We start from the raw sequence: 26,376 nt of genomic DNA, 5'->3' as shown, positions 1-26,376 counted from the left end.
AATGTATATAATTATGTTATTTCATAACATCTATCTTGAGGCTGCAAAATCTCAACGTACATATAAAGGGAAAGGTGGACTATGTAACAGTTTTGAACTTAATGTTGCAACCTCACTTGGACACAGTATTCAACTAAGGCAAATACAAATAAACTTTCTTTTTGCAGTGTGGTTGACAGCAGGTACTCGGATGATGTACATAAACTGTTCACATTAAATGTAAGTGCTATACACACGTGTCACAAAAGCCTTACCTAATACATACAACCAAATTCCTCTGCAAGCCTTCTGAGAAGGAGGTCAAATAATATTTTCCAAAGCTACCCTATTAGGAAACGAAGGCTAATAGCTAAAGGTTTGGGAAACGCTTTTTAGCACCCAGCCCAGCAACGCTCGCGCGCTCCTGTACGCGTGCTTACCGAACCGCCCCGTTTGCGTCACGTGACGCGACCGGAGGTCCCTTCCTGGCATTTATGACCTCCCCAAAGATGCCTGATTACATTGCTTCATCTGGGAGCGCTGCTTCCAATTTGTAAAGAAAGAGTAGAGAAGGATTCGTCTCTGGTGCTTTTCTCTGAAGAGCTTTTCCCCCCTAGAACGGCAACCTTCAGGCGCTACCATTTTCTCACTCATCGGGCGTTCTCTTGGACAGCTCCCTCCGCGGCCTGGGTCTTTGAGAACCGCAGGCGCTGGCGGTGCGCGTCACTGTCCCCCGCCGTGTCTCGGGTCTGCTCCGGGCTTCCTTAGAGCCTGCGGACTCGATGTCCTTCCCCCGGTGCGCCTTGTTGTGGGCTCGGCTCCCGGCCGGGCGCCAGGCTGGCCACCGGGGGGCCGTCTGCTCTGCCGTTCGCGCTCACTGTGGGCCCTTTCAGGGGGCTCTGGGGCGCGTCCCTGCCCTTGCAGCCTCCTCTTCCTCTGCGTCTGGTGGCTCCAAAGCTCCGAACACATCGCTGTTCGTTCCCCTGACTGTGAAGCCTCAGGGTCCCAGAGCCGACGGCGACGTCGGGGCCGAGCTAACCCGGCCTCTGGACAAGAGTGAGTGAGGGAGTGAGCGGGGGCGGCGAGGGCGGTGTCTGCTGGGCAAAGGGTCCCTCGCTCCCCTTCCTCCTGGTGACCCGAGGACTCCTCGAGCGCTGTCGTCGTGCCCGGCTGTGTCCTTCTCCGTGGCTGGTTTGCGGGTCCCTTCAGCACTTGGGGCTGTGTCCAGTTCATCCTTAACGTCTCGCCCTAGAAGGACGTTTTCGCTTTTACTGCCTTGCTGCTGTCTGAGTGGTTAAAACCTCGCGTTGGAAAGATTGAATCCCTCACCCCCAGCTGTTAGGCGATCTGCCACTTTGTCTGGCATTGTTCTTCCTCTGCTTGGCTCCCACAACTGTTGCCTCCAGAAAAAGGCAAAGGGGATGAGGCAGGGAGAAGTGAGAGGAAGACTTCTTTCAGGGCTCTTTGTCGTTGACTGTGCGCGGGCACGAACCTAACACCGTGACGTCTTCCTGGGATGCCAAAGGGAAGGAGACTCGGGTCCTGGTCTCCCCTGAAGAAACTCACGGTTTTGTGAGCCAGGTGAACGTGTGGATGACCCTCTGTAACACCAGCTAGAATTTGACAGAGGTATCTTTGCCAAAGGCAGCAGGCGCCTAATCACCGAAGGCTCCGAAGTGAGTGCAGTGACTTCTGTGAACTAACTTCGGTTAGAGTTGACAGAGAACATTCCTTGTATCTGTTGGCCATTTGTATGTCTTTTGAGCAAAGTATGTTTAGGGTGTTTGCTCTTTTTTTTTTTTTAGATTGAGTTATATGTTTCCTTGCGATTGTGTTGAGTTCTTTGTATATTTTGGGTATTATCCTTTTATCGGGTGTATAATTTGCAAATATTTTCTTCCAGTCCATCAGTTCACTTTCATTTTTAATCCGGCTGACTCTTCTTTGTTCTTTAAAGTAGTAGAAATTCTGCTTTCTGATCAGCAAAAGTTAAGCTTCTAGGCTTCCTTAGCATCCTCTAGTTCCCCTGCTGTGACACTCATCACACCGCTTGATCACGATTGTTACCATAATCCAGATTCCGTATGAGCTTCAGGAGGATGTGGCCACAGATCACTGCTGTATCTCTTGACATATTCGTTCAGTACAGTGTATATTAAATATCTACAAGGTGCCAGGCACACTGTACTAGTCACACAGTAGGTACTTTGTATGTATGTGTCTATGTGTCTAACCTGTGTGTTTATTCTGGTTTATTGTAACACATTTAATCATAAATATGGCTGTAGATTGAGTGTTACTCAAAAGATGTTGCATATTTGTGAGTTACACATTACTTAACTGATCTAATTTGCAACTTACATGACTTTTTCTCCATTTCCTAACTGGTATAGTGAAAATATGTTTTCTCGGTTTACATGTCTAGATGGTGAAAACCAACTTCATGTGTTTGGCAAAGCCCTTTGAAAAGTGTAAGCCATAATCTCAGCACTCAAGAGGCTGAGGCAGGAACATCCTCACAAGTTTGAGACCAGCCTGGGCTACAGAGTGAGCTCAAGGCCAGCCTGAACTGCATAACGAGACCCTGTCTCATAAAAAAAAAAAAAAAGAAAAGTGTAAAGAGATGAACAAATGTACACTAGTGTCACTTGTACTAAACATGGCCTTTTTGAAAAGTGGAATTAAAAGTTGCTGGGTTGTCACCCTGCAATAGAACCTCTGAGTATGAAACCTGGAAAAATGGTGCCTTTAGGGACACAGACAATCTGCCCTACCTATATAACAGATTCATGGGTGGATTTAACAGAATAATTTTGTGTTTTTAGGTTATTGTACAAATGGGGATTTTTTCTCCCTAAGTTTCTCTTTCCTTAGATTGTAAATAGTTGGTCTGAATTTTTTAAATGAGATTTTATTGATACATTTTCAATATACATAATAATCACATTCATCACAATCTGAATGTTTTAGAGGATAATTTCCACTCATAATCAACTGGCTCCAGTACCTTTTTTTTAATAGACAGGATCTCGCTATGGAGCCCAGGCTGAACCCACTGCCATTCCCCTCCTCCAGAGTGCAGGCCACCATGATCAGCAGCTCCAGTGTTTTTAAGCCTTTTACTTCGTTGCTTTTTCATAATTGCTTTTAAAATGAAAAATTCATGTGTTTGAAAGTTCTAGTAGTGAGCTCCCACGCCCAGCTGAATAAAACCTAGGCCTTGCACATGCTAGGCGAGTATTCTACCACTGAGCTTCCTTCCCAGCCCACAGCTATTTCAGATAGCAGTGTGGCCCTCCTCTTCCTGGGAGTGTTGGCTGAGTTGGGAGCTTTGGGTCATCTCAAGCAGAGCAGTGAAGGGGGAAGGTAGCACCCTGGCTGTCCATGGCTGACAGACTCACCTCCATGGTCTCATTCTGATTGTTAGTTGCTTGGAGCAATGAAACAGTTAAAGCTTAAATTTTTTTTGAAAAAAAGAAGTTTCTATATACTTCTATAGTACGTTAATTTTTTCAGTGGTATTTCCATTGTTAATAGTTTGTAGTTATTCAGCGGCACAGTGCCTGCCTGGCAAGCTCAAGGTCGTGAGTTCCACTCCTGGTACTGGAAACCGCCCCCGCCCCCCAAAAATATATATGTATTGCAGTTATTTTTAAAAATTGATAATAAACTTTAGAAATTCTTCTGGATAAAATAAAATAGTGGCCCAGAGAAATCTCACTTTTTTGTATTATTATTATTAATATTATTGTTTGAAGTAGGGTCTTTGTATGTATCTTTATATGGTCTTGAATTTACCATGTAACCCAGTCTTCCCTCATACTCAAACCTTAACCCTAATCCTAACCCTCTTGCCTCAGCCTCCTAGAGTGCTGGGATTACAGGTATGTGTCACCACATTTGGGTGTATAATGTTAATTTTTAAAAAACAGCTTTGTTAAAATATAATTTACTGAGCTGGGCATGGTTGTGCATGCCTGTAATCCCAGCACTTGGGAGGCTGAGGTAGGAGGATCGTTGTGAGTCCGAGGCCAGCCTGTTCTATAAAGTGAGTTCAAGACTAACCTGAACTTCATAGTGAGACCCTGTCCCAAAATGAAACAAAAAGAACCAAAAACCAAAAAACAAAACAAAACAAAAAATACATATGTTATTTACATAGTAAGAAGCTCACTGTCTAAAATGTGTAAATCAGTAGGTTCTAGTATATTTGCAGGCTGTATAATCATCACCATAATTTCATTTTAGAAATTTTCATCACATCGAAAGAAACCAGTGTCTGTTATGTACTTTCCATTTCCCTAGTCCTACTCTCCTCTTCTTAGCCCCAGGTAGCCACTAATCCACATCCTGTCTCTATAGAGCTGCCGATTTTGTATATTTTTTTATTTTAGTAGGGGGGCCTTGGACTCGCTATGGACCCCAGGCTGGCTTCAAACTCTTAAGTGATCTTCCTGCCTCAGCCTCCTGAGTGGTGGGATGACAGTCTTGCGCCACTACACCTGCCTTGTGCATTGTATTTAAATAATATAGTATGTGGCCTTTTGTTACTTCTTAGCATAATAAGAAAGTTTTTTTAAAGACAGAGTCTCACTATGTAGCTCAGGATGTCCTTGAATTTGTGATCATTTTTGCCTCAGCCTCCCTAGTGCTGGGATTACAGGTGTGATACCACATGTGGCTGAAACCTCACATTTTGAAACACTTAAATTGAGTAAAATAACATGGTTCTTACATAACATGGGAATATTAGAGAAAATAGATTAGTTCTAAATAAATGTGATCTGTCTTTAGTTTGTATTGAGTTTATAGGTCAGCAGAATTTTTTTAAGCAACTCCATATATTTTTCCTCAGTCTTTTGTCTCTGATTTTCCCACTATTAATACAAAGAAATTGATACCCCTACTAAATACAAAGTAATAGAAACCCAGAAATACCAGTGTATGTGTGTGTGTTTGTGAGAGAGAGAGAGAGAGAGAAAGAGACAGAGACAAAGAGACAGAAAGATAGAGAAGAGGAGGGAGAGAGGAAGAGAAAGAAAGGGAGAGAGAGAGAGCCTGCACCTGCTGTAAATTGTAGGCAGTTGTAATGGTTAACATGTTCATGATGGGGCCCTAATTTGTTTGTCTCACTGCCAGGCGGCTCTGAACCACTGGTGGTACATGTACGACTGTCCCATTGGGCAGCATAGGATAGGCCTACCAGTGAGACAGACATGCATGTACCACCAGTGATTGAAGCTGGCAGGAAGGAGTCAAGCCAGCACTTTTGAAATGTCATTATTTAAAACAAATTTCTGTTAATGAGAGATGCTTTGTTCTTGGTTAATTTCTTCAGTGACTGTTGAATGTGTTGTGGCTGTTTGGCTTTCAGTGTTTTTCAAGTAAGGAATGCATCCTCAATTTTGGCCTCTCTCAGGAATACAGTGTATGTGTGGCTGGTAGGTGACATACTCGTTTCTACAGAATGGTAACAGCAATATTTATTTACTTATTTATTTTTGTCTTTTTGAGTCAGGGTCTCACTATGCAGTTTAGGCTGGTCTTGAACCAGCTTCAACCAACTCACTTTGTACCACAGGCTGGCCTCAAACTTGCAGCAATCCTCCTGCCTCAGCCTCCCGCGTGCACCGCCATACCCTGTAAAGTGGTATTTTAACATGTACAACATTAATGTGGTCTTAGCTTGATTAGTGTAAGATATTTTCATCTATGAAATTATTGATTTATAGTGGCATGTCAGCTCAGCAGCCTTCTAATTCGGTGTTTCCTAAGAAATTTCTCTGCTATTGAAATGTATCCATCCGACTCTTGCTTGTGTATTTTCTGTTTCTTGACAGGCAACCCCTTTTCACTGTTCTCATTATAGGAAGTTCTTGTATAAATTCTGCTGGAATCTGCTTCCCTCACCTCTACTGAGTTATGACATCTGAAACAAAATAAGAGTAACCTATTCTCCCTAAAATCATCATCTTCAAAGTAAAAATCATTCTGTTATCCTTTAGTCATTTGCATAAAAACATGATCATCTGGTCCCTGCTTACTGGTTTTGTTTCTGGGTGTGTTTTAGCTGCTCAGTGATAGTGAAAGTACACAGAACAGCATAATATATACAGGTGGCCTGATAAAAGCTAGAGGCTAGCTCTGAGCCATTGCACCTTGCCTATTCCTCTGCAGTGTGTCAGGGATATGACATTGTTCGACTTTATTATTTTCTAGACACTTTGTCTCATATTAATGCACAAAGAGGGATTGACTAACTTTTCAGGTTTTCGCCATGTATATTAGATAACATCCTTAGTGTTATGATTTCAGGTCTCATTTGCTTTTTGGACATTTTTCTAAAGTAAGAAATGTTAAATTTTTATATTTTTCTTGTAGATGAAGTAAAGAAGATCTTAGATAAGTTTTATAAGAGGAAAGAAATTCAGAAACTGGGTGCTGATTATGGATTGGATGGTAAGACCGATAACATCTTTCTAGAGTTGTTTTACTCTTGAAGAGTACAGCTTTGCCAGTATTGGAAGGGAGCTCATGTGGCCTGGAAATAAGTGCACAGTTGTGGCCTGGAGACGAGTCTCTGCCCTCTGCTTCTTGGCAGGAGCCTGACAAGCCTCACCCGCCAAGGCAGACTGCACGGAGAGGAGCTGCATGCCCAGCCTTCCCTCGTGTTGTGCTGGGAGTTCAGTTTTAGCCCCAGTCTCAATGATCCAGCTGTCCTGGATTACTACAATAATAATAGTAAAAAGGCACGTTGAGTTTGTTGTGGTTTGTATGTGTGCTTCTAAACTGAGAACTGAACACTAGGCTTTATGTATTTTGCTTTTGTTTTCCACAGCTCGTCTCTTCCACCAAGCTTTCATCAGTTTTAGAAATTATATTATGCAGTCTCATTCCCTGGATGTGGACATTCACATTATTTTGAATGACATTTGCTTCAGTGCAGGCAAGTATTTAGACAATTTTAAAAATCCTACAGGATATATTTTCTATTTTTTCTTGTTTCTCCAGCTGGGCTTACTTGTTTTAGAATAGGTCCTGGTAAGGTTCTCTGTAATAATTTACCAGTTTCATAGGAAGCCTTCTAGATCACTTTGCTTTTACATTGGGTTCCTCACGAAGTTAGTCACCCATCCACCTTAGGTGGGGGTCTTACTGAGTGTTGGTAGTATATGCCTGTCATCCCAATCTTGGGAGGCTGAGGCAGAAAGATTGCAAGTTCAAGGCCAGCCTGGATTATATATCCAGGTCCTATCTTAGAATACAAACAAAAACAAACCAACAAACAGACTAGGCCTTGTTCAACAAACAGACTAGGCCTTTCTGTTGTATATTAAAATAGGCCAGATGAAATGAGCTCTCACGTGAGAGAATTGGTGCATGGCAGATTGTGTGTCTGTCATAGGTTTCTTTCCCCCTTATATCAGAATAAAGCTCTTGCTATATGAGAAAAGAAAAGGATGAACATCATCATTTTATTTCCATGAGCAGTTTAGCTTTTTTTTTGTTTGTTTGTTTGTTTTTGTTTTTTTTGTTTTTTTTCTCCGGTACTGGGAACCGAACTCACGACCTTGCGCTTGCCAGGTAGGCGCTTTTGCCGCTGAGCTAAATCCCCAGCCCTGAGCAGTTTATCTTTGATTATAATTTTTTGATATGTTTGACTCCTACACCTTTACGTTGTGCCAGACACTGAGGGAGCACATGGATAGCAGATTGGGGTGCGCCCCACTGTCCTTTCAGAGGATTCTTGCTGAGAAATCAGTTCACTTCCATGTTTTGTTTCTCTGTGGCCTTTGCACTCAGCCAAAGATGTAGCTTGGTGGTAGGGGGTGCTTAGAACACACAAGGCCCTGGATTTGATCCTCAGCGCCAGAATTTTTAAAAGTTTACAATTTCATCTCTCTTCTTGTAACTGGAGGCCTTCACTCCAATGTATGTGTCTAGATTCATTCTTTACAGTTTAACTTTCACCAATGCTAATCTTTGCCTGTTTTCACTAGAGGAGTAAAATGCAGTGGTTGGTGGTCAATTTTCTGTTTCCCTGAGTTGAGCTTGGATAACATGTAGATTGCACTTGTTAATGCAGTGTTTTATTTTCCAGCTCATGTGGATGATTTATTTCCATTTTTCTTGAGACATGCCAAACAAATATTTCCTGTGTTGGAATGTAAGGATGATCTACGTAAAATCAGTGACTTAAGAATACCACCTAACTGGTTAGTCCCTTGCTTTGTGGATTTGAAGTTTTCAGTTTCTTGTTTTGGGAGACTACTGATTATTACATGTATTCTGTTGTGTGCCAGATGGCAGTTTATGAGTTGTCTTAGTTACTTTCTTGATAATACCTGACACCTACAATTTAAAGGACGAAGGATTTACTTTAGCTCTCAGATTGTAGAGGTTTTAGTGCATAGTCAGCTGGCTCTGAGGCAGGGCAGCGTGGCAGAGGAGACAGAGTTCATGGCGTGGCAGACCGGAAGCAGTGAGACATCAAGGGAGTGGGAAGGATCTACTTTTCAACCTTGCCCGCAGTGACCGCCCTCCTCCCAGCATCACACCCAGCTATAAACCCATCAGCAAACCAGTCCAGTTTTACACTTCCATGATCCAGTCACCTCCCAAGAGTCCCATCTTTGAGCACATGAGGCTTTGCGGGGGACATCTAGATATAAACCGTAAAATAAGGAGTTTGGTTTGTGTTATTTTTTCTGAAAAAACAGGCAGTTAATTCTTTCAGGCAGTTGACTGGTATCTCTTCATGATTCTGATTAAGTTTGGGTTTAGGTTTTTTTAGGGCATATCTGAAGGAGCCCTGCTTCAGGGTTTTGTCCTTAGGTCTGAGCTGTACCTTCCTGGTGTCTCAGCTGAATGTCTGGGTGTAAACAGGTTCTTTCCCCTGTGGCTGGAAAAGCAGCATCTTCTAGAACTGCAAGACCCCTTTGAGACTCTGCTCAGGTCCGTGGTAGCTGCTCTCCTGTAGGCCTTGCCAGTTCTCACCTCGCACATATTCAGCCTGCCCTTGGTCAAGGACCTGAAGGGAACCACACAAACCTCAGGGCTCTAGCCCTGCACCCTTTCTGCTCTTCCACACTCTGCCCTCTTCAAATTCCACTGCTTCGTTACCACTGAGCTCGATCTCTGCTGCTCTGTTAATGACACTGTCATGCTTTGCTTGTGTTCTACCTCCTGTGCCCTGCTCGGGGGAGTAGGTCTCATCTCCAGCGTTCCCTTCTTTCAGGGATTATAGTCCTGCACTGCCTGTTGTCCGTGGCCCAAAGAATTACTATGTGTAGCTTGCTCAGTTCTGCACGTTTTTATGGGGGGACAGCACGTCCACTCCTTACCAGTTGATCCGTCATGGCTAAAAGCAGAAGACTGAATTAGACTTGCTTATATTAAAGTTCAGAGACCTGGGAATATTTGTTTTTTAAGGCCATATGTTTAGAGTTATGACAATAATATGAACAGGTCTGTGGGACTTACAGTAGTTTAAACTTTTTAGTAACTCTTGAAGAAAAGATTGTACAGTGGGGGAAATACTAAGCAAGTAATTTGCATTTGGGATTTTCTGCCTTTTAGTTAATGTCATTCTTGGAAATTGGTAGTTACTTTGATGTGAATGTGAAATTAGATGTTTATTTTTCAGACTATTGTGTGAATGTTAAGAGGGTATTTAATTTGGACTCCCCCATTGATATTGTTGCCAGAATGGACTTTGAAGTTAACAGAACTAAGCTGTTTATCACTTACATTTTAGGTACCCAGAAGCCAGAGCTATACAGCGGAAGATAATATTTCACTCAGGCCCCACAAACAGTGGAAAGACTTATCATGCAATCCAGAAATACCTGTCAGCAAAGTCTGGAGTGTACTGTGGTCCTTTAAAATTACTGGCACATGAGATCTTCGAAAAGAGTAATGCTGCTGTTAGTATATTACCAAGTACTTGCTTTTCTTTTTTTCCCCCTTGTTTCTTTCTTTTTTTTTTTGAGGGTGAAGGTGGACCTGGGGAAAAGACATAGGTAGTAATTTACTGTAAAGAAAAAATTATTTCTATGCACCTAAGAAACGGTGACTTGTAAGAGGTACCATTGTTATGTGTACAATTAAGAAAGGAAAAGGTGCTGCCAGCTGAGCTCTGAGAGGCCATTAGTGTGTACGGTGCATCCTGATTTCCAAGGTACTAAAATTTGAAAAAATGTACGCATTAGAACAAATGAAATAAAATATTACAGAATATTTCACATGTATAGAGAAGAAATGCAGAGAATACATACAAATAGCTTTAAACCCACTGCCCAGCTTCATCAGGCCCCAGCTTGCTTCATTTATTTTGTGTGCGTGCATGCACGCATGTATGTGTGTGTTGAGGGGATGTAACTGGGAATTGAAGCTAAGAACAGTGGGCTACAGCCTTAGCTCATTTTTAAAATTTCATTTTGAGACAGGGTTTAAGTTGCCTAGGTTGGCCTCCAACGTGGGATTCTGCTGCCTCAGCCTCCTGAGTGCTGGATGTGCAGGCACGCATCATCATCCTTGCTTAGGATATTGTTTTTCAAACATAACTATCAGTTATTTACCCAAAACCTGAAGTAAGATAGTTATTTACTTGAGACAGGGTCTTGCTGTGTCACCCAGTCTGGCCTCAAATTTGCAACCTCCTTGCCTCAGCCTCTTGAGGAGCTTGGATTATAGGCATTCACTACTACACTCACTTCCTAAACCAGAATATTTACTATTACTAGAATACTGTCACTTAACACACAGTCCCATGCTCGCTTCACCACCAGCACATATACTAAAAAAACTTAATATACAGTCTGTATTCAAATATTGTTAGTTGTCTAAAATAAAACTATTTCTACATCGCTCCAGGATCCTGTGCAAGGTCTTATACTGTATTTGTCGTTTCTGTAGTTTCCATTGATCTGGAATAATTCTGCAGTCTTCTTTGTCTTTTATAACTTTCACAACTTGAAAGCCTACAGGTCATTTGTGTTGTATACTGTTGCTCAGTTTGGATATGACTGATGTTCCTTCAGGATTAGATGCAGACCTGTAGAATGATCACAGTTCCAGTTTGCCTGGACTTTGCCAGATTTAACACCAGAAGTGTTTTATTTCATGGAACCCCTCAGTCTCCAGCAAGCTGGGATGGCTGACCACCTTAGTACATCCTAGCAGTGATATTGGTCCTTCTCAGAGAATGAATTTATTAAGAGGTCTTTACATTCTTAAATTTCACTTAATAGTGTTCTTCTTGACTATAGAAACCATGCTCATTTTAATAACTAGTAATATAGAAACATACAAAGTTTAAAAGTGAAATTACCAGTTTTTTATGCTTCTGTTACCTGAGGATTTAGCTGACTTAGTGTTATTTCTGTTTACCTATGTTATGTAAAAGAGTAGCTCTTTATTTTTATCTTTTTATAAAAAAGGGAAAAAATTGGGGATATTTTATTTCAGCTATTAAATACATTTGATGATAATGGAGAGAATACAGGGGCTGGGGATTTAGCTCAGCAGCACGGCGCCTGCCTGGCAAGTCGTGAGTTCGATTCCTGGTACCGGAAGAAAAACAAAACAAAAAAAAACAAAAGATAGTGGAGAGACTACGGTATTAAAATCCAAAACTTATTTTTGCTATTATTTTCTTTATGTCTTTGTTTGTTTTTTGTTATTTTTTTCTTTTTTGAGATAAGGCTTTGCTATGCAGCCCAGGCTAGCGCAGGACTCACTGTGTAGCCCAGACTGAACTTGAACTCTCAGCTGTTGTTTTCAACATAGAAATAAGTTGAGGTTTCTTTTTGTCATTCCAGGGTGTGCCGTGTGACTTGGTGACAGGTGAAGAGCGCGTGACAGTTGAGCCAGATGGGAAACAGGCCACCCACGTTTCTTGCACTGTTGAGATGTGCAGTGTTACGACTCCTTGTATGTATATGACATTTATAAACTATGACTTGATAGTTTTTATTTTAAAATACACTTGAGGGGCTGGGGATCTAGCTCAGCGGCACAGCACCTGCCTGGCAAGCGCAAGATCATGAGTTTGACTCCTGGTACCGGAAAAAAAAATAAAAGGAAAATCTGAAAAAAACCACAACAGAAGCACTTCAAAAAAAAAAAAAAAAAAAATACACTTGACATATTTTATGTTTTTTTATTGTGAAAAGCATTAAAAACCTAGAACAAGAATAGTATAATGAATATCTACTGCTTGTTACCAGTAAACATTATATCATGCTTACTTCTTTTTCTTCTGTTGTTTTTTGGTATTTTGAGAAAGGGTCTCACTATGTAGTGCAGGCTGGCCTTGGACTCGCTGTGTTGTCCAAGCTGGCCTCAGACTTGTAGTGATCTTCCTGCCTCAGCCTCCCAAGAGCTAGGATTACCACACCTGGCTTTTTCTTTTTTGTGGTATTAGAGATTGAATTCAGGGAGCACTGACATACATCCCATCCCCTTTTCATTATTTTATTTTGAGACAGAGTCTTGCTAAATTGCACAGGCTGGCCTTCAGTTTTTGCTCCTCCTGCCCCTGCCTCCTGCATTGCTGGGATTGTAAGCACGTGCCATTGTGCCAGGCTCATGCTTGCTTCATAGTGTTTATTCCCTTTTTCTTTTAAGAGCAATGAAAGGTTGAGAAGTATAGTGCCAGGTTTCTTAGTACCATTCACCACCTTTCCTTGGCACTCTTTTGATCTAACTGCTGTCAAGTATTTGGTGTTTATCTTTTCTGACTCTTTTTTTTTTTTTTTTAAATCTTTTTGAGACAGGGTTTCTGCAATTCAGGCTGGCCTGAAGCTCACAGCAGTCCTCCTGCGTCAGCCTCCTGAGTGCTGGGATTACAGGCCTGCACCACCATGCCTGGCTGTGAATTTTTATATCAGTATTGCCTACTATAGATTGTTATGATTTAAAACATTTATGTAATGATCATATTGTATTCCTGTTCTGCAGCTTTTTTATTTTATACATTTGTAGATCTAGTTTTTATTTATTAATTTTTTTTTTTTTGTCTGTACCGGGAATTGAACTTACAACCTTGTGCTTGCCAGGTAGGCGCTGTGCCTGCGAGCTAAATCCCCAGCCCCTAGATCTAGTTTTGTTGAGATATCTATATGTGTATATTTAAAGTTGATATTGATTTTCCCACTAAAGGTTATTTAAGTTTTTTAAACTTTTTTTCTATTTATATACAGAGTTGCAATGAACTTCTTTTTAAATAGTTTTAGAAAACATTTTAAGTGAAAATTGACTTTTTTCTCATATAGGCCATATATATAAATTTTTTTTTTTTGTGGTGCTAGGGACTGAAGTCAGGGCCTCAAGCACACTACCACTGAGCTATTCTCCCAGCCAAGTGTCTTCAGGTTAAAAAAATATATATATCTCTATCTCTATCTATCTATCTATCTATCTAGATATCATATATATGTACATATATATCATATATATGCAAGCAAAAGGAAGAAAACAAATATACTTAATCTGTCAGTCTTACCTGTCCCAAATCAAGTGTTAATTAACCCCATGGTATATATTTTCTAGACTTCTTTATATATATGTTCATATTATGTATACATAACAGTTCTGTGTACCTTGTGGATATGTATATTATTAATTGATAGCTCATAGCCTTTTTATCTTAGTAATCAACTTTCTGAATAAATGGATAGTTTTCTTAAAAAAATCAGTGTGAGGGAGAGCACAGTGGTTGAGCCAGTGCCTAGAATATGTGAGGCCCTGGCTTTGATTCCCAACAGTATGAAAAAAATTGTAAAAATTTAAATAGTGCACATTTACAAATCAGAATGTCATCCTGTGCTCTTTTTCTCTAGTCCTGTTTGTGTATATGCAGATGTGAGAAGTAATTTTTTTCCATTACACATATTTTTTTACTGGTGTATATTATTTGTCATTTTTAATGTAATGGGTTTTTACTATTTCTTTATAATGTTCTCAATTCTTTGGTGTTTGGGTAAGAAAATTAAACATATAATTTACAGAGAATAAAATAGTAACACTTGGAAGCAGTTTGGCAGTAGAAAATAAAGTGAGACACTAATTTTTGCAGAACTGATAGGGTTAAATCCCTTAAAAATTAGTGTAGCTGAGGGGCCAGGATTACACTTTCCACTTCACTTTCTGTTCCTGAGTGCTATCTGGCTTCCCATCGTGGGGAAGCTTCATTTATAAACAAAGGCCACTCTTCTCCTTGTTCTAGAGACATAGCTACTTGCCTCCTTTGTGGCTGTTAGATGTCGTCATTTTTTACCAGGCAGATTCTCCAGGTTGTCTCTGGGGGTTGCAGAAAATAGGATAAACCACTCGGCTGGGAGGCAGTGCAGTAGACTGGTTAAGAGTGTGGTCTTGGAGCTCGACTGCCTGGCTGAGTGATGTCCCTCACTTACTGTCTGACCTTGGGCAAATGACTTCACTCAGCCAGTTTACCCTTTTGTGGAATGGGTCAAATGATAATACTTAATTTCATAGGTTTCTGTGAGGAGTAAATGAAGTACAGTTTTAAAATATGTAAAACAAGTCTATCACAAAAGAAGCACCAAGTAAGCGGCGGTGGTGGTGATGGTGAAAGCTTGACTCTTGATGTTGAAATTTGTTAATAATACTATTTAAATAGATGGTATTGCTCATGATGACTTTTTTATTTCAAGATGAAGTGGCTGTAATTGATGAAATTCAGATGATTAGAGATCCAGCCAGAGGATGGGCCTGGACCAGAGCACTTTTAGGTTGGTCTTAATGCTGTTAAACATGGGCTGTATGGTGTCTACACTGAGATTTATGTTCTGTGTTGCCAAGCAGCGCACTAGATCCTCTCTTTCTGACAGAAGTCAATCAAGTCAATGAAGTATAAATAATAATAATAATAATTATTATTATTATTTTTATTATTTTGCAGTGCTGGGGATTGAACCCAGGGGCTTGTGTGTGCTAGGCAAGCATTGTACCATTGCACTACATCCCTGACCTTTGTTTCCATTTCTTTTTTTTTTTTTTTAAACAGGCCCTGGTGAAGTTGCCTTGGCTGGCTTCAAACTTGTGATTCTCCTGCCTAAGCTTCTGGTACATATATGTGCCACCATGCCCAATACATTTTGATTTTTAAATCCTGTTTTAATAATGGAAAATTCATTTTTTTCTGTTGTAAAATTACATAATTAAAGTTAAAATGTTCAAGTCTTTGGGCTGAGGAAATAGTTCCGTTGTAGAACTCTAGATTCTACTCTGGCACTGCAAAAAGAAAAAAAAAAAGGTTCAAGTCTTACCATACTTATTTAGTCACTATTAATGTTTTGGTATGTTTCATGAGTCTTTTTTCTTATACATGTGGTATTTTGAGAACATACCATTTGGTATCTTGCTGTTTTTCAACTCTGATTTCAAATATGATTTCACGCACATTAACGTGCTTACATATTTGCCATTGAAGAACAGTACCATAGTTTGTACCACAGCGTCGAACTTTTACTCCTATCTTTAATAGTCCTGCAGTAAAGTGCCGGGCATAGTGGCGCATGCCTGTAATCCCAGCACTTAGCAAGGCAGCAGGATCGCTGTGAGTTTGAGGCCAGCCTGTGCTACGTATTGAGTTCAAGGACAGACTGAACTGCTAGTGAGACCCTGTCTCAAAAAACTTAAAAAAAAAAAACTGCAGTAAAAATCTTTGTAGCTGTAGCTTTTTATATTTTTCTTTATTTATTGTTTGCAGTATGGGAATTGAATGCAGGGCCTCTGTGCTGAGCTACATCCCCAGCCCTTTTTTATTTTGAGACAGGATCTCACTAAGCTGCTGTATTACCAGGCTAGGCTTGAAGTTTTAGTTCGCTTGCCTCAGTCTCCCAGAGTGCTGGGATTACAGGCATATGCCACCATGCCTGAGTAGCTTCATTGAGGTTTATTATTCTTTAGCCTAGGGTTCTGAAAGTGGAATTCTTGAGGTCAGTGGACACGAACAAACATTGTTGCTTAATATTAAATTTTTGATGAGCATGTTGCAGAGCATGTCTTTTTCAGATTTAAAAATAAATAATTGAGCTCTTTCTTCAGAGTGTGCATTAAAGCTTGTTATAAAGTTGATGAAATTGGACCTGCTCAAGGCTAAGAAGTTTGGAATTACTTGTTTTTTTGGAGTTACTTTTGCCTTCCAGCCCCACACCTCTGAAGTACCTCAGTGGTTTCATGAAGTCTCATTTGGAAAACCTAAGAATAGGACTTAGGTTCAGCACTTTACGCATCAAAGTGCCAGGTTCCAGTTCTGGCTGACTTCACCCTGTAACAAACTTGAACTTTGATTAGAATAATTTTAGAGCCTTGGGATAAAAATGGACTGATCTTTACCCATTAAAAGATAGCTATTATTTTGAGGTTTACATCAAAGTAACAATATTTGTAAAAACGTTTGGTAGAGTGTAAAAGAGTAAGCAAAAAAGCTATTTTTACTGTATGAGTTGCATATTTAATTAGGAATTTTTAAGTAATAAGAAATCCAATTATGCTTTTACAGGACTCTGTGCTGAAGAAATCCATTTGTGTGGAGAATCTGCTGCTATCGACCTGGTCACTGAGCTTATGTACACAACTGGAGAGGACGTGGAGGTACTAGATTATGTGTTTCCTTCTCAGGGAGCAGAGCACATATCCCACTGTACACTGGCTTCATAGGCCCGACGGTGGCAAAACCAGAAATTAACTAAAAGAAACACCATTTTCTTGTAGTTGACCAATTTGTGTGTACTTTTGGTTGAGCCTCTTGATGTGAAGTTCTGACAGAGTAGCCTAAATCTTTTTAAGAGTATGAGAGATTCTTCATCCTCACAAAATCTTTTGTGGCTTGAGCGTATTGGTTTAGAATTAAGTAAATAAAGACTATTAAGTTTGAGACACAGAACATGTCTGTAATTTTTGAAGCTTTATATGCCATATATAAGGCATTTGATAGTCATCTAATTGTCACAGTTTGTCTAGAATAAAAAGCAACTGGTTTCCTTTAAATCCTGCATTTTTTCTTTACTAGGGTTCTATAATAAGATAAAGAAATACTTAAAAATTGCCCATGTTTTAGTTTTATGCTCAGCCTTCAGAGAGAGGTAGTGAAAAGTAGTGGAAGGGATTTTCAGTTTCAGTCTGGACCTTACTGTTTTTTTAGCTTTGCATTGTGAGACAAATCATAGAGACCCAGGACCTGAAAAGCCTATGACTTAGTCTTTTATTGGACTCTGCTTTTACTTTTCTGTAAAATGGAAATGACAGTTAATAACTCTTCTGAAGTACCACATTGCCATGAAAATCAATTTATGTGAAAGTGCTTTGAAAATATATAAAACATTGTATATTTTATTAGTTTAGAAATGCCAATAAGAACTGATGGTAACACTTGTAAAAATAAATTAAATTTTTTTGTTTCCCTTGAAACAAAATGATATTTATTAGTTTTTAGCTACTCTTGACTGTTTTGCAAGCATTTCAGTTATTAGTCATAAGACGTTGACTTGGAAATACTTTACCATATCTTTTTTTTTTTTTTGAGGCAGAGTCTTACTATATAGTAAAGGTTGACCTTGAACTCGCTTATGCAGCCCAGGCTGTCCTTGAACTCACGATGATCTTCCTGCCTCAGCCTCCTGAGTGCTGGGATTACAGTCATGCACCACCATGCCTGGCTTTCATTTTACATTTTTATTGCAGGTTCGAAACTATAAGAGGCTTACCCCCATTACTGTGTTGGATCGTGCTCTAGAATCTTTAGAAAACCTTCAGCCTGGGGACTGCATTGTCTGTTTTAGCAAGAATGATATTTATTCTGTGAGTCGACAAATTGAAATGCAAGGATTGGAATCAGCTGTTATATATGGCAGTCTCCCACCTGGTAATTATTGGCTTTCATTGTGACAAGATAAGAAATCTTTTGTTATAGGGCATATAATATGTTTTAGATCATAGAATAAGTATTTCTCAGCTTACCTGGACCTGAGTGGCAATAATATTTTCCTTATCTATTCCCCTTGTTATTTACTATTGTTAGACTGTATTTTAAATGTTGAGTTTTGATTTTCTTAGGAAATGTCAATTACAATATAGACCTGGTAATATCCTTCAAAGTGTCATCCTGAAATCTATACTAACTGTCCTGGGGAATGGTACGGGTGGCTGAGTTGCTATACAAGGGACTATTTAAAGGGGTGGAAGTAAAGGGTAAGTGACTCTTTGAAGATGTAGGGAAGGTTTGAAACAATAAAAGTTTTATTCATAAGAATGAAAAGATCAGGATGTGGAAGTGTCTGTGATGTACTTAGCGTGATGTAGTGAGAGAAGGAGAGCACTCATGTAACATAAACTGTTCTATTCCAGGGACCAAACTTGCCCAGGCAAAGAAGTTTAATGATCCCAGTGATCCGTGCAAAATCCTGGTTGCTACAGATGCAATTGGCATGGGACTTAATTTGTAAGTAATTTCTTTTTAATAAAGTGGCGAATCAGTGGATTAGATGGCACATTTTTGTTACTCAGTTTTCTAATTGGCATTATTTTCCAACTTTGATTAGGAGAATGGGTATTATAGTATAGATTTGAGTTTTATCTTATACCTGTTAAGGAGTAAAAAGAAAACACCATATAGCACTAGGACTTTTCAGTGCTGCCCTCTGTTATTTCTGTCACTGTGGTTATGAATCAAAGAACTGTTAAGTACTCTGGTGGCAGCTTTTTCGTCACTATATTTCCCAGACTGATCTCAAATTCCTGAGCTCATGTAATCCTTCTGCCTCAGCTTCCCAAGTGGCTGGGACTACAGGGCTGCCCTCCTGAGCTCAGCGCAGCTAACTTTAAAGCAGCATGAGAATACTTTCTGTGGGTCATTGATAAAAAGAGCCATTTTTCTATAGCTTTATTAAGATATAACTTATGTACCGTGCATTTCGCCCCTGTAGTGTTTAGTTTAATGATTTTTAGCAAATTTACACAATTGTTAAAACATATTACTGAAGGAAAGACTAAGAATTACCCAGAATGGTTGCAAGATAGCAAATGAGCATTTCTGTGATGACCCAAATGACGGAGGATTGTTTATGTAGCCTGTGGGATCACTTTTATTTCTATTTCAGGAGCATAAGGAGAATAATTTTTTACTCGCTTTTAAAACCCACTATGAATGAAAAGGGAGAGAAAGAAATAGAACCAATTACCACCTCTCAAGCCCTGCAGATCGCTGGCCGAGCTGGCAGATTCAGCTCACAGTTTAAAGAAGGAGAAGTTACGACGATGTATCGGGAAGACCTCAGTTTATTAAAGGAAATTTTGAATAGGCCTGTGGAGCCTATAAAGGTAAAGTGTAAGATGTTAGTTACTACTTCTGTGTGGAGGACAGGGACTCCCTCCTCACCCACTATCCAGATTCTTACTTCAGACACCTTGAAAGAGAATCAGCAAAAGAAAATTGTGTGCTGTGAAAAGCATATCAAGAGAGCCCTCCGTTACTGTTTTGGAGCGGCATAGAGACACTGTCATCAGAGTGTGAGTGGTGTACGTGTGAAAGATCTAGACTGAACAAATTCAGTTGACCCAATTTTCCTTTTTTTCTTTTTTTTGAGACAGGGTCTTGCTTTATAGTTCAGGCTGGCCTGAACTCACTCTATAGCCCTGGCTAGCCTTGAACTCCCAGTGATCCTCTGGCCTCAACCTCCCTGGTGCTGGAATCATAGGCACGTGCCACCTTGCCCAGCTCTGATTTTCCTTTAATTCTTGCTAGAAATCTAATAACAAGGGACACAGAGGGACACAGTTGCTTCAGGTGGGCATGTAGCTTTGAAATGCGATTAGAAAATACAGTGAATATTTAAATTTATAAAAAATTATTACAGTAAAAGACAATGCCATTTATCCCACTTAAAATACTCCCTCTTACTTCAGAAACACTTAACTCATCATTCTCACCACTTTCTGAAGCCGTTTCAGAAGTCCTTTTTTGTGTATATCTTTTGTTGTTGTTATGTGAGGCAGAGTCTTGCTGTGTAGCCCAGGCCGGTCTTGAACTTGCACTGATCCTCCTGCCTCAGCCTCCTCAGCGCTGGGACTGCAAGCATGCGCCACCACCTGGCTTGTGTACAGCTTTAGTTGCATTATTGTGGCTGCTTTAATGTCTTGAATTGATTCAGAACATTTACCTGTCGTAGTCATTTTGACTTTGAAGAGCCAGAGATCATGTGGTGCCGGGTCAGATAAATAAGATGGATGAGAGGGATTAATGACAATATCTCTTTTACGATAATAAAATTTTAACATGACAGTGAATGAGAACATACTGTAATGTTTTTATTTGACAGAAATTGCTGGGAAAAAAGAGAAATTTCTGTAAATTGGTCAGTTATATGTGACCAAAAACTACAGTGAATATTTAAATTTTTTAAATTTATTATAGTAAATGACACATTGCATTAAACCCCCTTAACACATTCAGAATACCCCCCTTACTTCAAACACACTTATCCCATTATTCTTGGTGATGTTTTTCACCCTCGTAAGATCTTAAAAATATAAACCTTCATTGTATTTTCTGTTAAGCCTTTGTACTTCCTGTGGGCATTTCTTGACCCTACAGTATAGTTAGAAGGTAAGTGATCTTAAGTTTAGAAGTTTTTTCATGCATGTGTGTATTTGTGTCAGTTTTATGGCACTGGTTAAAGCAGCTGGGCTTTCTTTGTTCCTTTTCATTCAGCAGGGAGAATTGAGAGTTGGAAAATTGCTTTATCCTGGAAGGCATTTTCTGGTACTCTATCAGGTCATAACAGGTTTTAGAAATACGATTAAAGTAAAAGTAAAGGACAGTTTATTCAAGCAGCATAATACGTCATTTTTACTCAACATCTCATCACTTCTTCTAATAAATGGTACAGTGGTGATACCTTTTTTTCCACTCAAATTCTTGGCAATAACTCACTTGGTGAGAGCTTAGTGTGAACATAGAACTTTATTTTAAAATAACTTAGGAAACTATACCCTTAAACATAAAAACAAAAACAGCTCATTCTTGTTTTTTCTTCTAATTTTACTAAAGTCAGCTGGTCTTCATCCCACTGCTGAGCAGATTGAAATGTTTGCCTACCATCTCCCGGATACAACACTTTCTAACCTCATTGTAAGTGGAAACTCACTTTTAAATCTCTTCTAAAAATGTCAGCATAGCAGACAGTTACTGGTTCACCTCATGGGCGCGAAAGGATAGTCTGTCTTTGTGAAGTTGCTGTATGGGAGGTTTATCTTGCACAGGAGATTTTTCTTTCAAAGTCTTTTGGAAGTTTTGTCCTGAGGAATTTTCTCTCCAAGTATTGCCGGGTGGCAGAGGAGGCCATGGGGACAGTCTCCGCTTCAGGAGGCAGTGAGTGAGGGAGGCCCTTCTGGAAGACTGTTACGGATAGATGGATGTGAGTACTTACTCATAACTTCATCTACCCTTTTCCCCCTAGGATATCTTTGTAGACTTTTCACAAGTTGATGGGCAGTATTTTGTCTGCAACATGGATGATTTTAAATTTTCTGCAGAGTTGATCCAACATATTCCATTAAGTCTGCGTGTGAGGTATGTGTTCTGCACAGCCCCGATCAACAAGAAGCAGCCTTTTGTCTGCTCTTCACTATTACAGGTAAACCTTCGTCTTCATGCTGTTTTGAATTGTTTCAGATTAATGTCTTCTTCCCCAGTAGTACTTTGTTATTCAAAATAAAACACTTGGGAGAATGCCCTATGTTCTGAGACTTTATAAAACTTAAGTATTTTTTTTTTACAGATAATTATGGAGGAGATAGGAACCCTTGTCGTATATTTGAGCTTATTTAGAAAGCACTGTGAAGAAACTAAAAGAAGCTAAAAATAATTAAATAAAATATTTCAAAGGAGGGCATTTGCCTGGTGATAGACTTCGTTTTGGTACTGGAGATTGAACCAGGGCCTTGTGTATGCTATGCAAGTGCTGTACTGCTGAGCTGCATCCTCAGCACTTTTTTGAATTTTATTTTGAGACAGTCTTATTAGGTTGCCCAGGCTGACCTTAAACTTGGCGGTCCTCCTGCTTCAGCCTCCTGAGTGCCCAAGATTACAAAGCATGTGCTGCTGTGCTGGCTGATGGTGCACTTCTACCTTGTTCGTGTTGAGTAATACTGCATGGGAGGGAGGGGCTTAGGGCTGCATAGTGGCAACAGCATTTGGTTTTCTTAACTGTAAGGCCCTGGTCCGGGGTTGCTGTGTTGTGAGTATGATGCCAGCTCCCTTCCTTTTAACCCACTGTGTAGGGCTGTAAATCTCTGATTTCCAAGGTGACGAGACGCTGGGGCACAGGGTCGGGGGCAGTGGAAACTGAACTGAGCTGTGTTGTTCTCTCGCTCTCCCTCTGGCTGCTGAGCTTTCCCTACCCCACCTAAAAGGCCTCCTGTTGCTGAAGAGTCATTATTCACCTTACCTCTAAAGGGCTTAGCACTCTGCATATTCACTCTATTCTAGTCAAATCTATTTCCAAACTTATTTTTTAAAAATTAAAAGCAATATATAATGCATAAGTGCTTTCTCTTTGTACAAAATGAAAACATTACAGATAGGTTAAATTTGGCTACCAACCTCCAGTCTTTTTTCTATTTGTTTGTTTTTGTTTTGTTGAGAAAGGGTCACACTTGTAGTAGTCCAGGCTGGCTTTGAACTTGCTGTGTAGCTGAGGATGGCCTCAAACTCATGGAGATCCTCCTGCCTCAGCCTCTCTGAGTGCTGGGATTGTACGCATGCACCACTATGCCCAGCTTTCAAGTCCCAATTTTAATTCTCTAAAATAATTGCTATTATTAGTTCATGTGTATCTTTTAGACCTTTTCTGTTATATTTGGCTCATACATGTACAGGTAGAAATTACAGTTTTGTTGTAGAGGGTTTTTTTCCCCATAAATGTAATCATAATGAATTATTCTGCACTGTGCCTTTTTCTTTTTCTCTCGGCATTGTGCCTGAGAGGTCTTCCGTGTCCAGGTGTTTACCTAGAAAATGTTTATTGGAGTTTTAGAAGGACTTGAGAGCTCATGCTTGGCGGTCCTGCTTAGCAAGTTAACATGGTCACATTTTCATCTTTCATGGCGACTTTCTTGGCATTTATTAAATGTAGCAGAAGGCACCAGACTAAATTTAACAGAAATATGCTATTCCTTCTGGAAATGTAGTGCAGTGGTAGAATGCACACCCAGTGTGTGTGAGGCTCTGGGTTCAGTGCCCAACAGCCCCCCACCCCAAAATAAATAGCATTGTTTAGCTACAGTTGGTCTAAAATGCCCCTGTCTCTCTGAAGTATTGGCCTTGTTTAGGTTAAGGATTCAGAGATAATTTTCCTTAATTAGGAAATGAAACATTTGAAAGTGCTATTGCTTGAGGGGCCGTATGCAGCTGTACTCCTGTCTTCATAGGAGATGAATAAGAACGCCTCCCGTCTTCTGGGGTGCAGCTTGTTTTTCACAGCTGTGCGTTGTGGTTCAGGGTAGGAGCATGGTGGTCTCGTGTGCTTGATGAGGAAGCTGGAGCACAGAGTAGTGGCCTGACCAAGGCTGCAGAGCTACTAGGAGGCAAAGTCAAGATCGACTTATGGTCAGCTTTGTACCAAGCCACTTCTGAGTTCTTATATTAAGGAAGGGCACTGAAAAGAAAAGCGAGCTCGTCCTTGAGGTTATAGGACTCTGACATGATAGGCAGAATTGGGAGTCTTCAGGATCTACCTGCCTATCTATGGGTCACAATGACAAAAACTCAAAAATGGCAATGACAAGACTCAGGCTCTAGAAGACTAGTCTTTATGCAACTTCTCAGGCCCATCCCAGACTTTTTAGATTCTGCATTTTAGCAAAGTTCCCAGGCAATCACTTGTATAACATTTGACAAGTTATACAAGCCTCTACCTCCTGAGTGCTAGGGTTACAATTGTGTGCCACCATGCCTCGCCTAGTCTGTCTGTTGAAATATAACCACAGTTAATATTTTGTTGTGCTTTTTTCTTTTTTTTCCTAGCCACGGACTTAAGGGAATTCTGATTATTTTTCCAAACTCCTTTCTGCTTTTTCTTTCAGTTCGCCAGGCAGTATAGCAGGAATGAGCCCCTCACCTTTGCATGGTTACGCCGATACATCAAATGGCCTTTACTTTCCCCTAAGAATATTAAGGACCTCATGGATCTTGAAGCCGTCCATGATGTCTTGGATCTTTACCTGTGGCTAAGGTACCAAATTTTTTCTTCTACGCTTTCCATTTTTCTAATAGGGCAAACCAAGGATTTTTGTTTTGGTTTGTTTTTTGTGCCAGGAATCAAACTCAGGGCTTTGCACTTGCCAGGCAGGCACTTATGCCACTGAGCTATATCCCCGGTCAGACCAAGGGTTTTATAGGGGTGTGTGTGTGTGTGTGTATGTGTGTGTGTGTGTTTCTTGTTTAAACTAGAAATGCATTTGCAAAGTACTCTATGTTTATTTTCCATAAGGGTACTTGACCCTGGTTTATACCCATTCCAAAAACGATTTGAGGAGTGCTTATAATTTTCATTAAGATAGCCAAGTGAGACAGCCCATGAGACCCTTTACTCAGAGTGGACCTTAGCCGAAAGCTTAGGTGTCACCTGGGAGCTTTTTAGAAATATGAATCTCAGGCCCATCCCAGACTTTTTAGATTCTGCATTTTAGCAAAGTTCCCAGGCAATCACTTGTATAACATTTGACAAACTTTGCTTATATCTGCCTGGGAAAATGTATCAGTATCCCTTGAAGTAGACTGCTGACCTCCACACCCAATGACATATTCCCCAGGTGTGTTGGGGCATAAATAAAGGTTTAACAAGGGCACTGGACAGAGTTTGCAGAAGGAAAACACTTGGAATTAACCAGGAAATGTAGGCATGTCATTGAAATAGTCCAGAGCTCTTGCTATAATGTGTTGTGTCCTTTTCCCAGCTACCGATTTATGGATATGTTTCCAGATGCCATCCTTATCCGAGACCTTCAGAAAGAGCTGGATGGCATTATCCAAGATGGGGTACATAATATCACCAAACTGATTAAAATTTCTGAGTCCCGTAAGCTTTTGAACCTGGAGAACTTGTCATCAGGGCCCCAGGCCCTTTTGTCAGAAGCCTCAAAGGGCCAAGCTAGAAGGATGCGCATCACCAAGGCTGCAGGGAGCAAAACTACTGAGCCAGCCAGCCCCGGTGCTGGGAAGATCACCCTTGCTTCCAGATTGGTGCAGCAAGGACTCCTCACTCCAGACATGCTGAGGCAGCTCGAGAAGGAATGGTTGACGCAACAAACTGAGCAGGGAAAGGAAAGAGCCGAGTCTGGGACTCCCTTGAAAGGCTTAAGAAAGAAGAAGAAGGAGCCCACCTCTGATTAGCTGTTTTTGTTTTTTAAATTTTGCAAATAAAAACTTATTTTAAATCTTTTTTGTGCATATATATTTGCCGTCTGCTGTAGTATTGTGGCTATCTTGCATTGGGTTTTTGCACAGAAAAATGAATGTTTTTCTTTTTGAACTGGGAATTGAACTTAGGTGAACTCTTAAAGATGACTACATTGCTTCTTGTTTCAACATTTAAAAAATACTGGGGCCACCCACTTTCAGGTCCCTTCCTGTCCGGGGAGCTCTCAGTAAATTTTCCTACTCTTAAATGAACAGTACAACAACAACAAAAAACAAAAATAGTGGAATGTCGTAGAGGTTTTATTTAGATCTTTATATAATGACCCTTTGTCGGATAGCACTGTGATATTACTGCACTGTAAGGAATTCTGCATGGGAGTCAAATCAGATTGGTGAATTGTTTGACCCTTATGTATCCTGCACCATTGCTGAGGCCCTCAGGGTGGAATAATTTGGCAAACATTACTGTCTGTTGTAATCACACACCAGCAGCTGCTCTGGGAACTGCACTAAGCGAGGCAGATTCCTGCCCTCTTAGTTTGGTAGGAGGCAGGTACAACAAACAGCGCACTGTGAGAGCAGGGACTGTTGTCTGTCTAGTTCACTCCTATGTCCAGTGTCTACAGTGAACGCAAGGCAGTCTTGGGGAAATGAATGGATATAATTATAGAGATCAATAGTAGAAGTAGAATGCGCTGGCCATGGTTGACATGCTTGTAGTTTGAACGACTCAGGAGGCTGAGATGGGAGGATCACAAGGTTGAGACCTGTCTGAGCAACTTAGCAAGACCTTGTCTGAAAATAAGTAAGGGCCGAGGACACAGCTCTGCGGCAGAGTGCTTGCTTAACATATGCAAGGCCCCAGGTTTGACTCCCAGCACTAGAGCGGAACAAAAGGTGTGGGGGGTGATGAGTGGCAGCAAAAAGCTGTTTTAGAGATGGTGGCTCTT

The 26,376-nt window shown here is 40.4% G+C and overlaps 1 protein-coding gene across 2 annotated transcripts; it reads left to right on the top strand.

Annotated features, from left to right (window-relative positions):
• The first annotated feature begins 675 nt into the window (after positions 1-675).
• Positions 676-25,438, top strand: Supv3l1 (suppressor of var1, 3-like 1 (S. cerevisiae)). Of its 2 annotated transcripts, none has more exons than XM_005390091.2 (15): positions 676-1,035; positions 6,361-6,438; positions 6,818-6,925; positions 8,081-8,195; positions 9,737-9,905; positions 11,802-11,913; positions 14,658-14,735; positions 16,511-16,602; positions 17,692-17,872; positions 18,355-18,448; positions 19,107-19,326; positions 21,056-21,136; positions 21,465-21,641; positions 24,091-24,239; positions 24,964-25,438. In XM_005390091.2, the coding sequence occupies exons 1-15, from the start codon at positions 762-764 to the stop codon at positions 25,397-25,399; spliced, it is 2,364 nt and encodes a 787-aa protein (XP_005390148.1). In that variant the 5' UTR covers positions 676-761; the 3' UTR covers positions 25,400-25,438. The 2 variants fall into 2 exon arrangements, with proteins under 2 accessions (XP_005390148.1, XP_005390149.1); XM_005390092.2 differs by lacking the exon at positions 676-1,035 and adding an exon at positions 6,581-6,728.
• Positions 25,439-26,376: the final 938 nt, after the last annotated feature.

The sequence above is a fragment of the Chinchilla lanigera genome, unplaced genomic scaffold, assembly GCF_000276665.1.
Source record: "Chinchilla lanigera isolate Chin_1 unplaced genomic scaffold, ChiLan1.0 scaffold00036, whole genome shotgun sequence".
NCBI classification, from domain to species: Eukaryota; Metazoa; Chordata; class Mammalia; order Rodentia; family Chinchillidae; genus Chinchilla; species Chinchilla lanigera.
Note: the sequence above shows the minus strand (reverse complement) of the source record. Positions and strands in the feature narration are given on the sequence as shown.

Coding starts and splice junctions, on each gene's coding strand:
- Supv3l1 (XM_005390091.2), top strand. CDS start 762: ATGTCCTTCCCCCGGTGCGCCTTGTTGTGGGCTCGGCTCCCGGCCGGG. Junction 11,914..14,657: donor GTGCAGTGTTACGACTCCTT/GTATGTATATGA, acceptor TTTTATTTCAAG/ATGAAGTGGCTGTAATTGAT. Junction 18,449..19,106: donor ATTGGCATGGGACTTAATTT/GTAAGTAATTTC, acceptor TTTCTATTTCAG/GAGCATAAGGAGAATAATTT.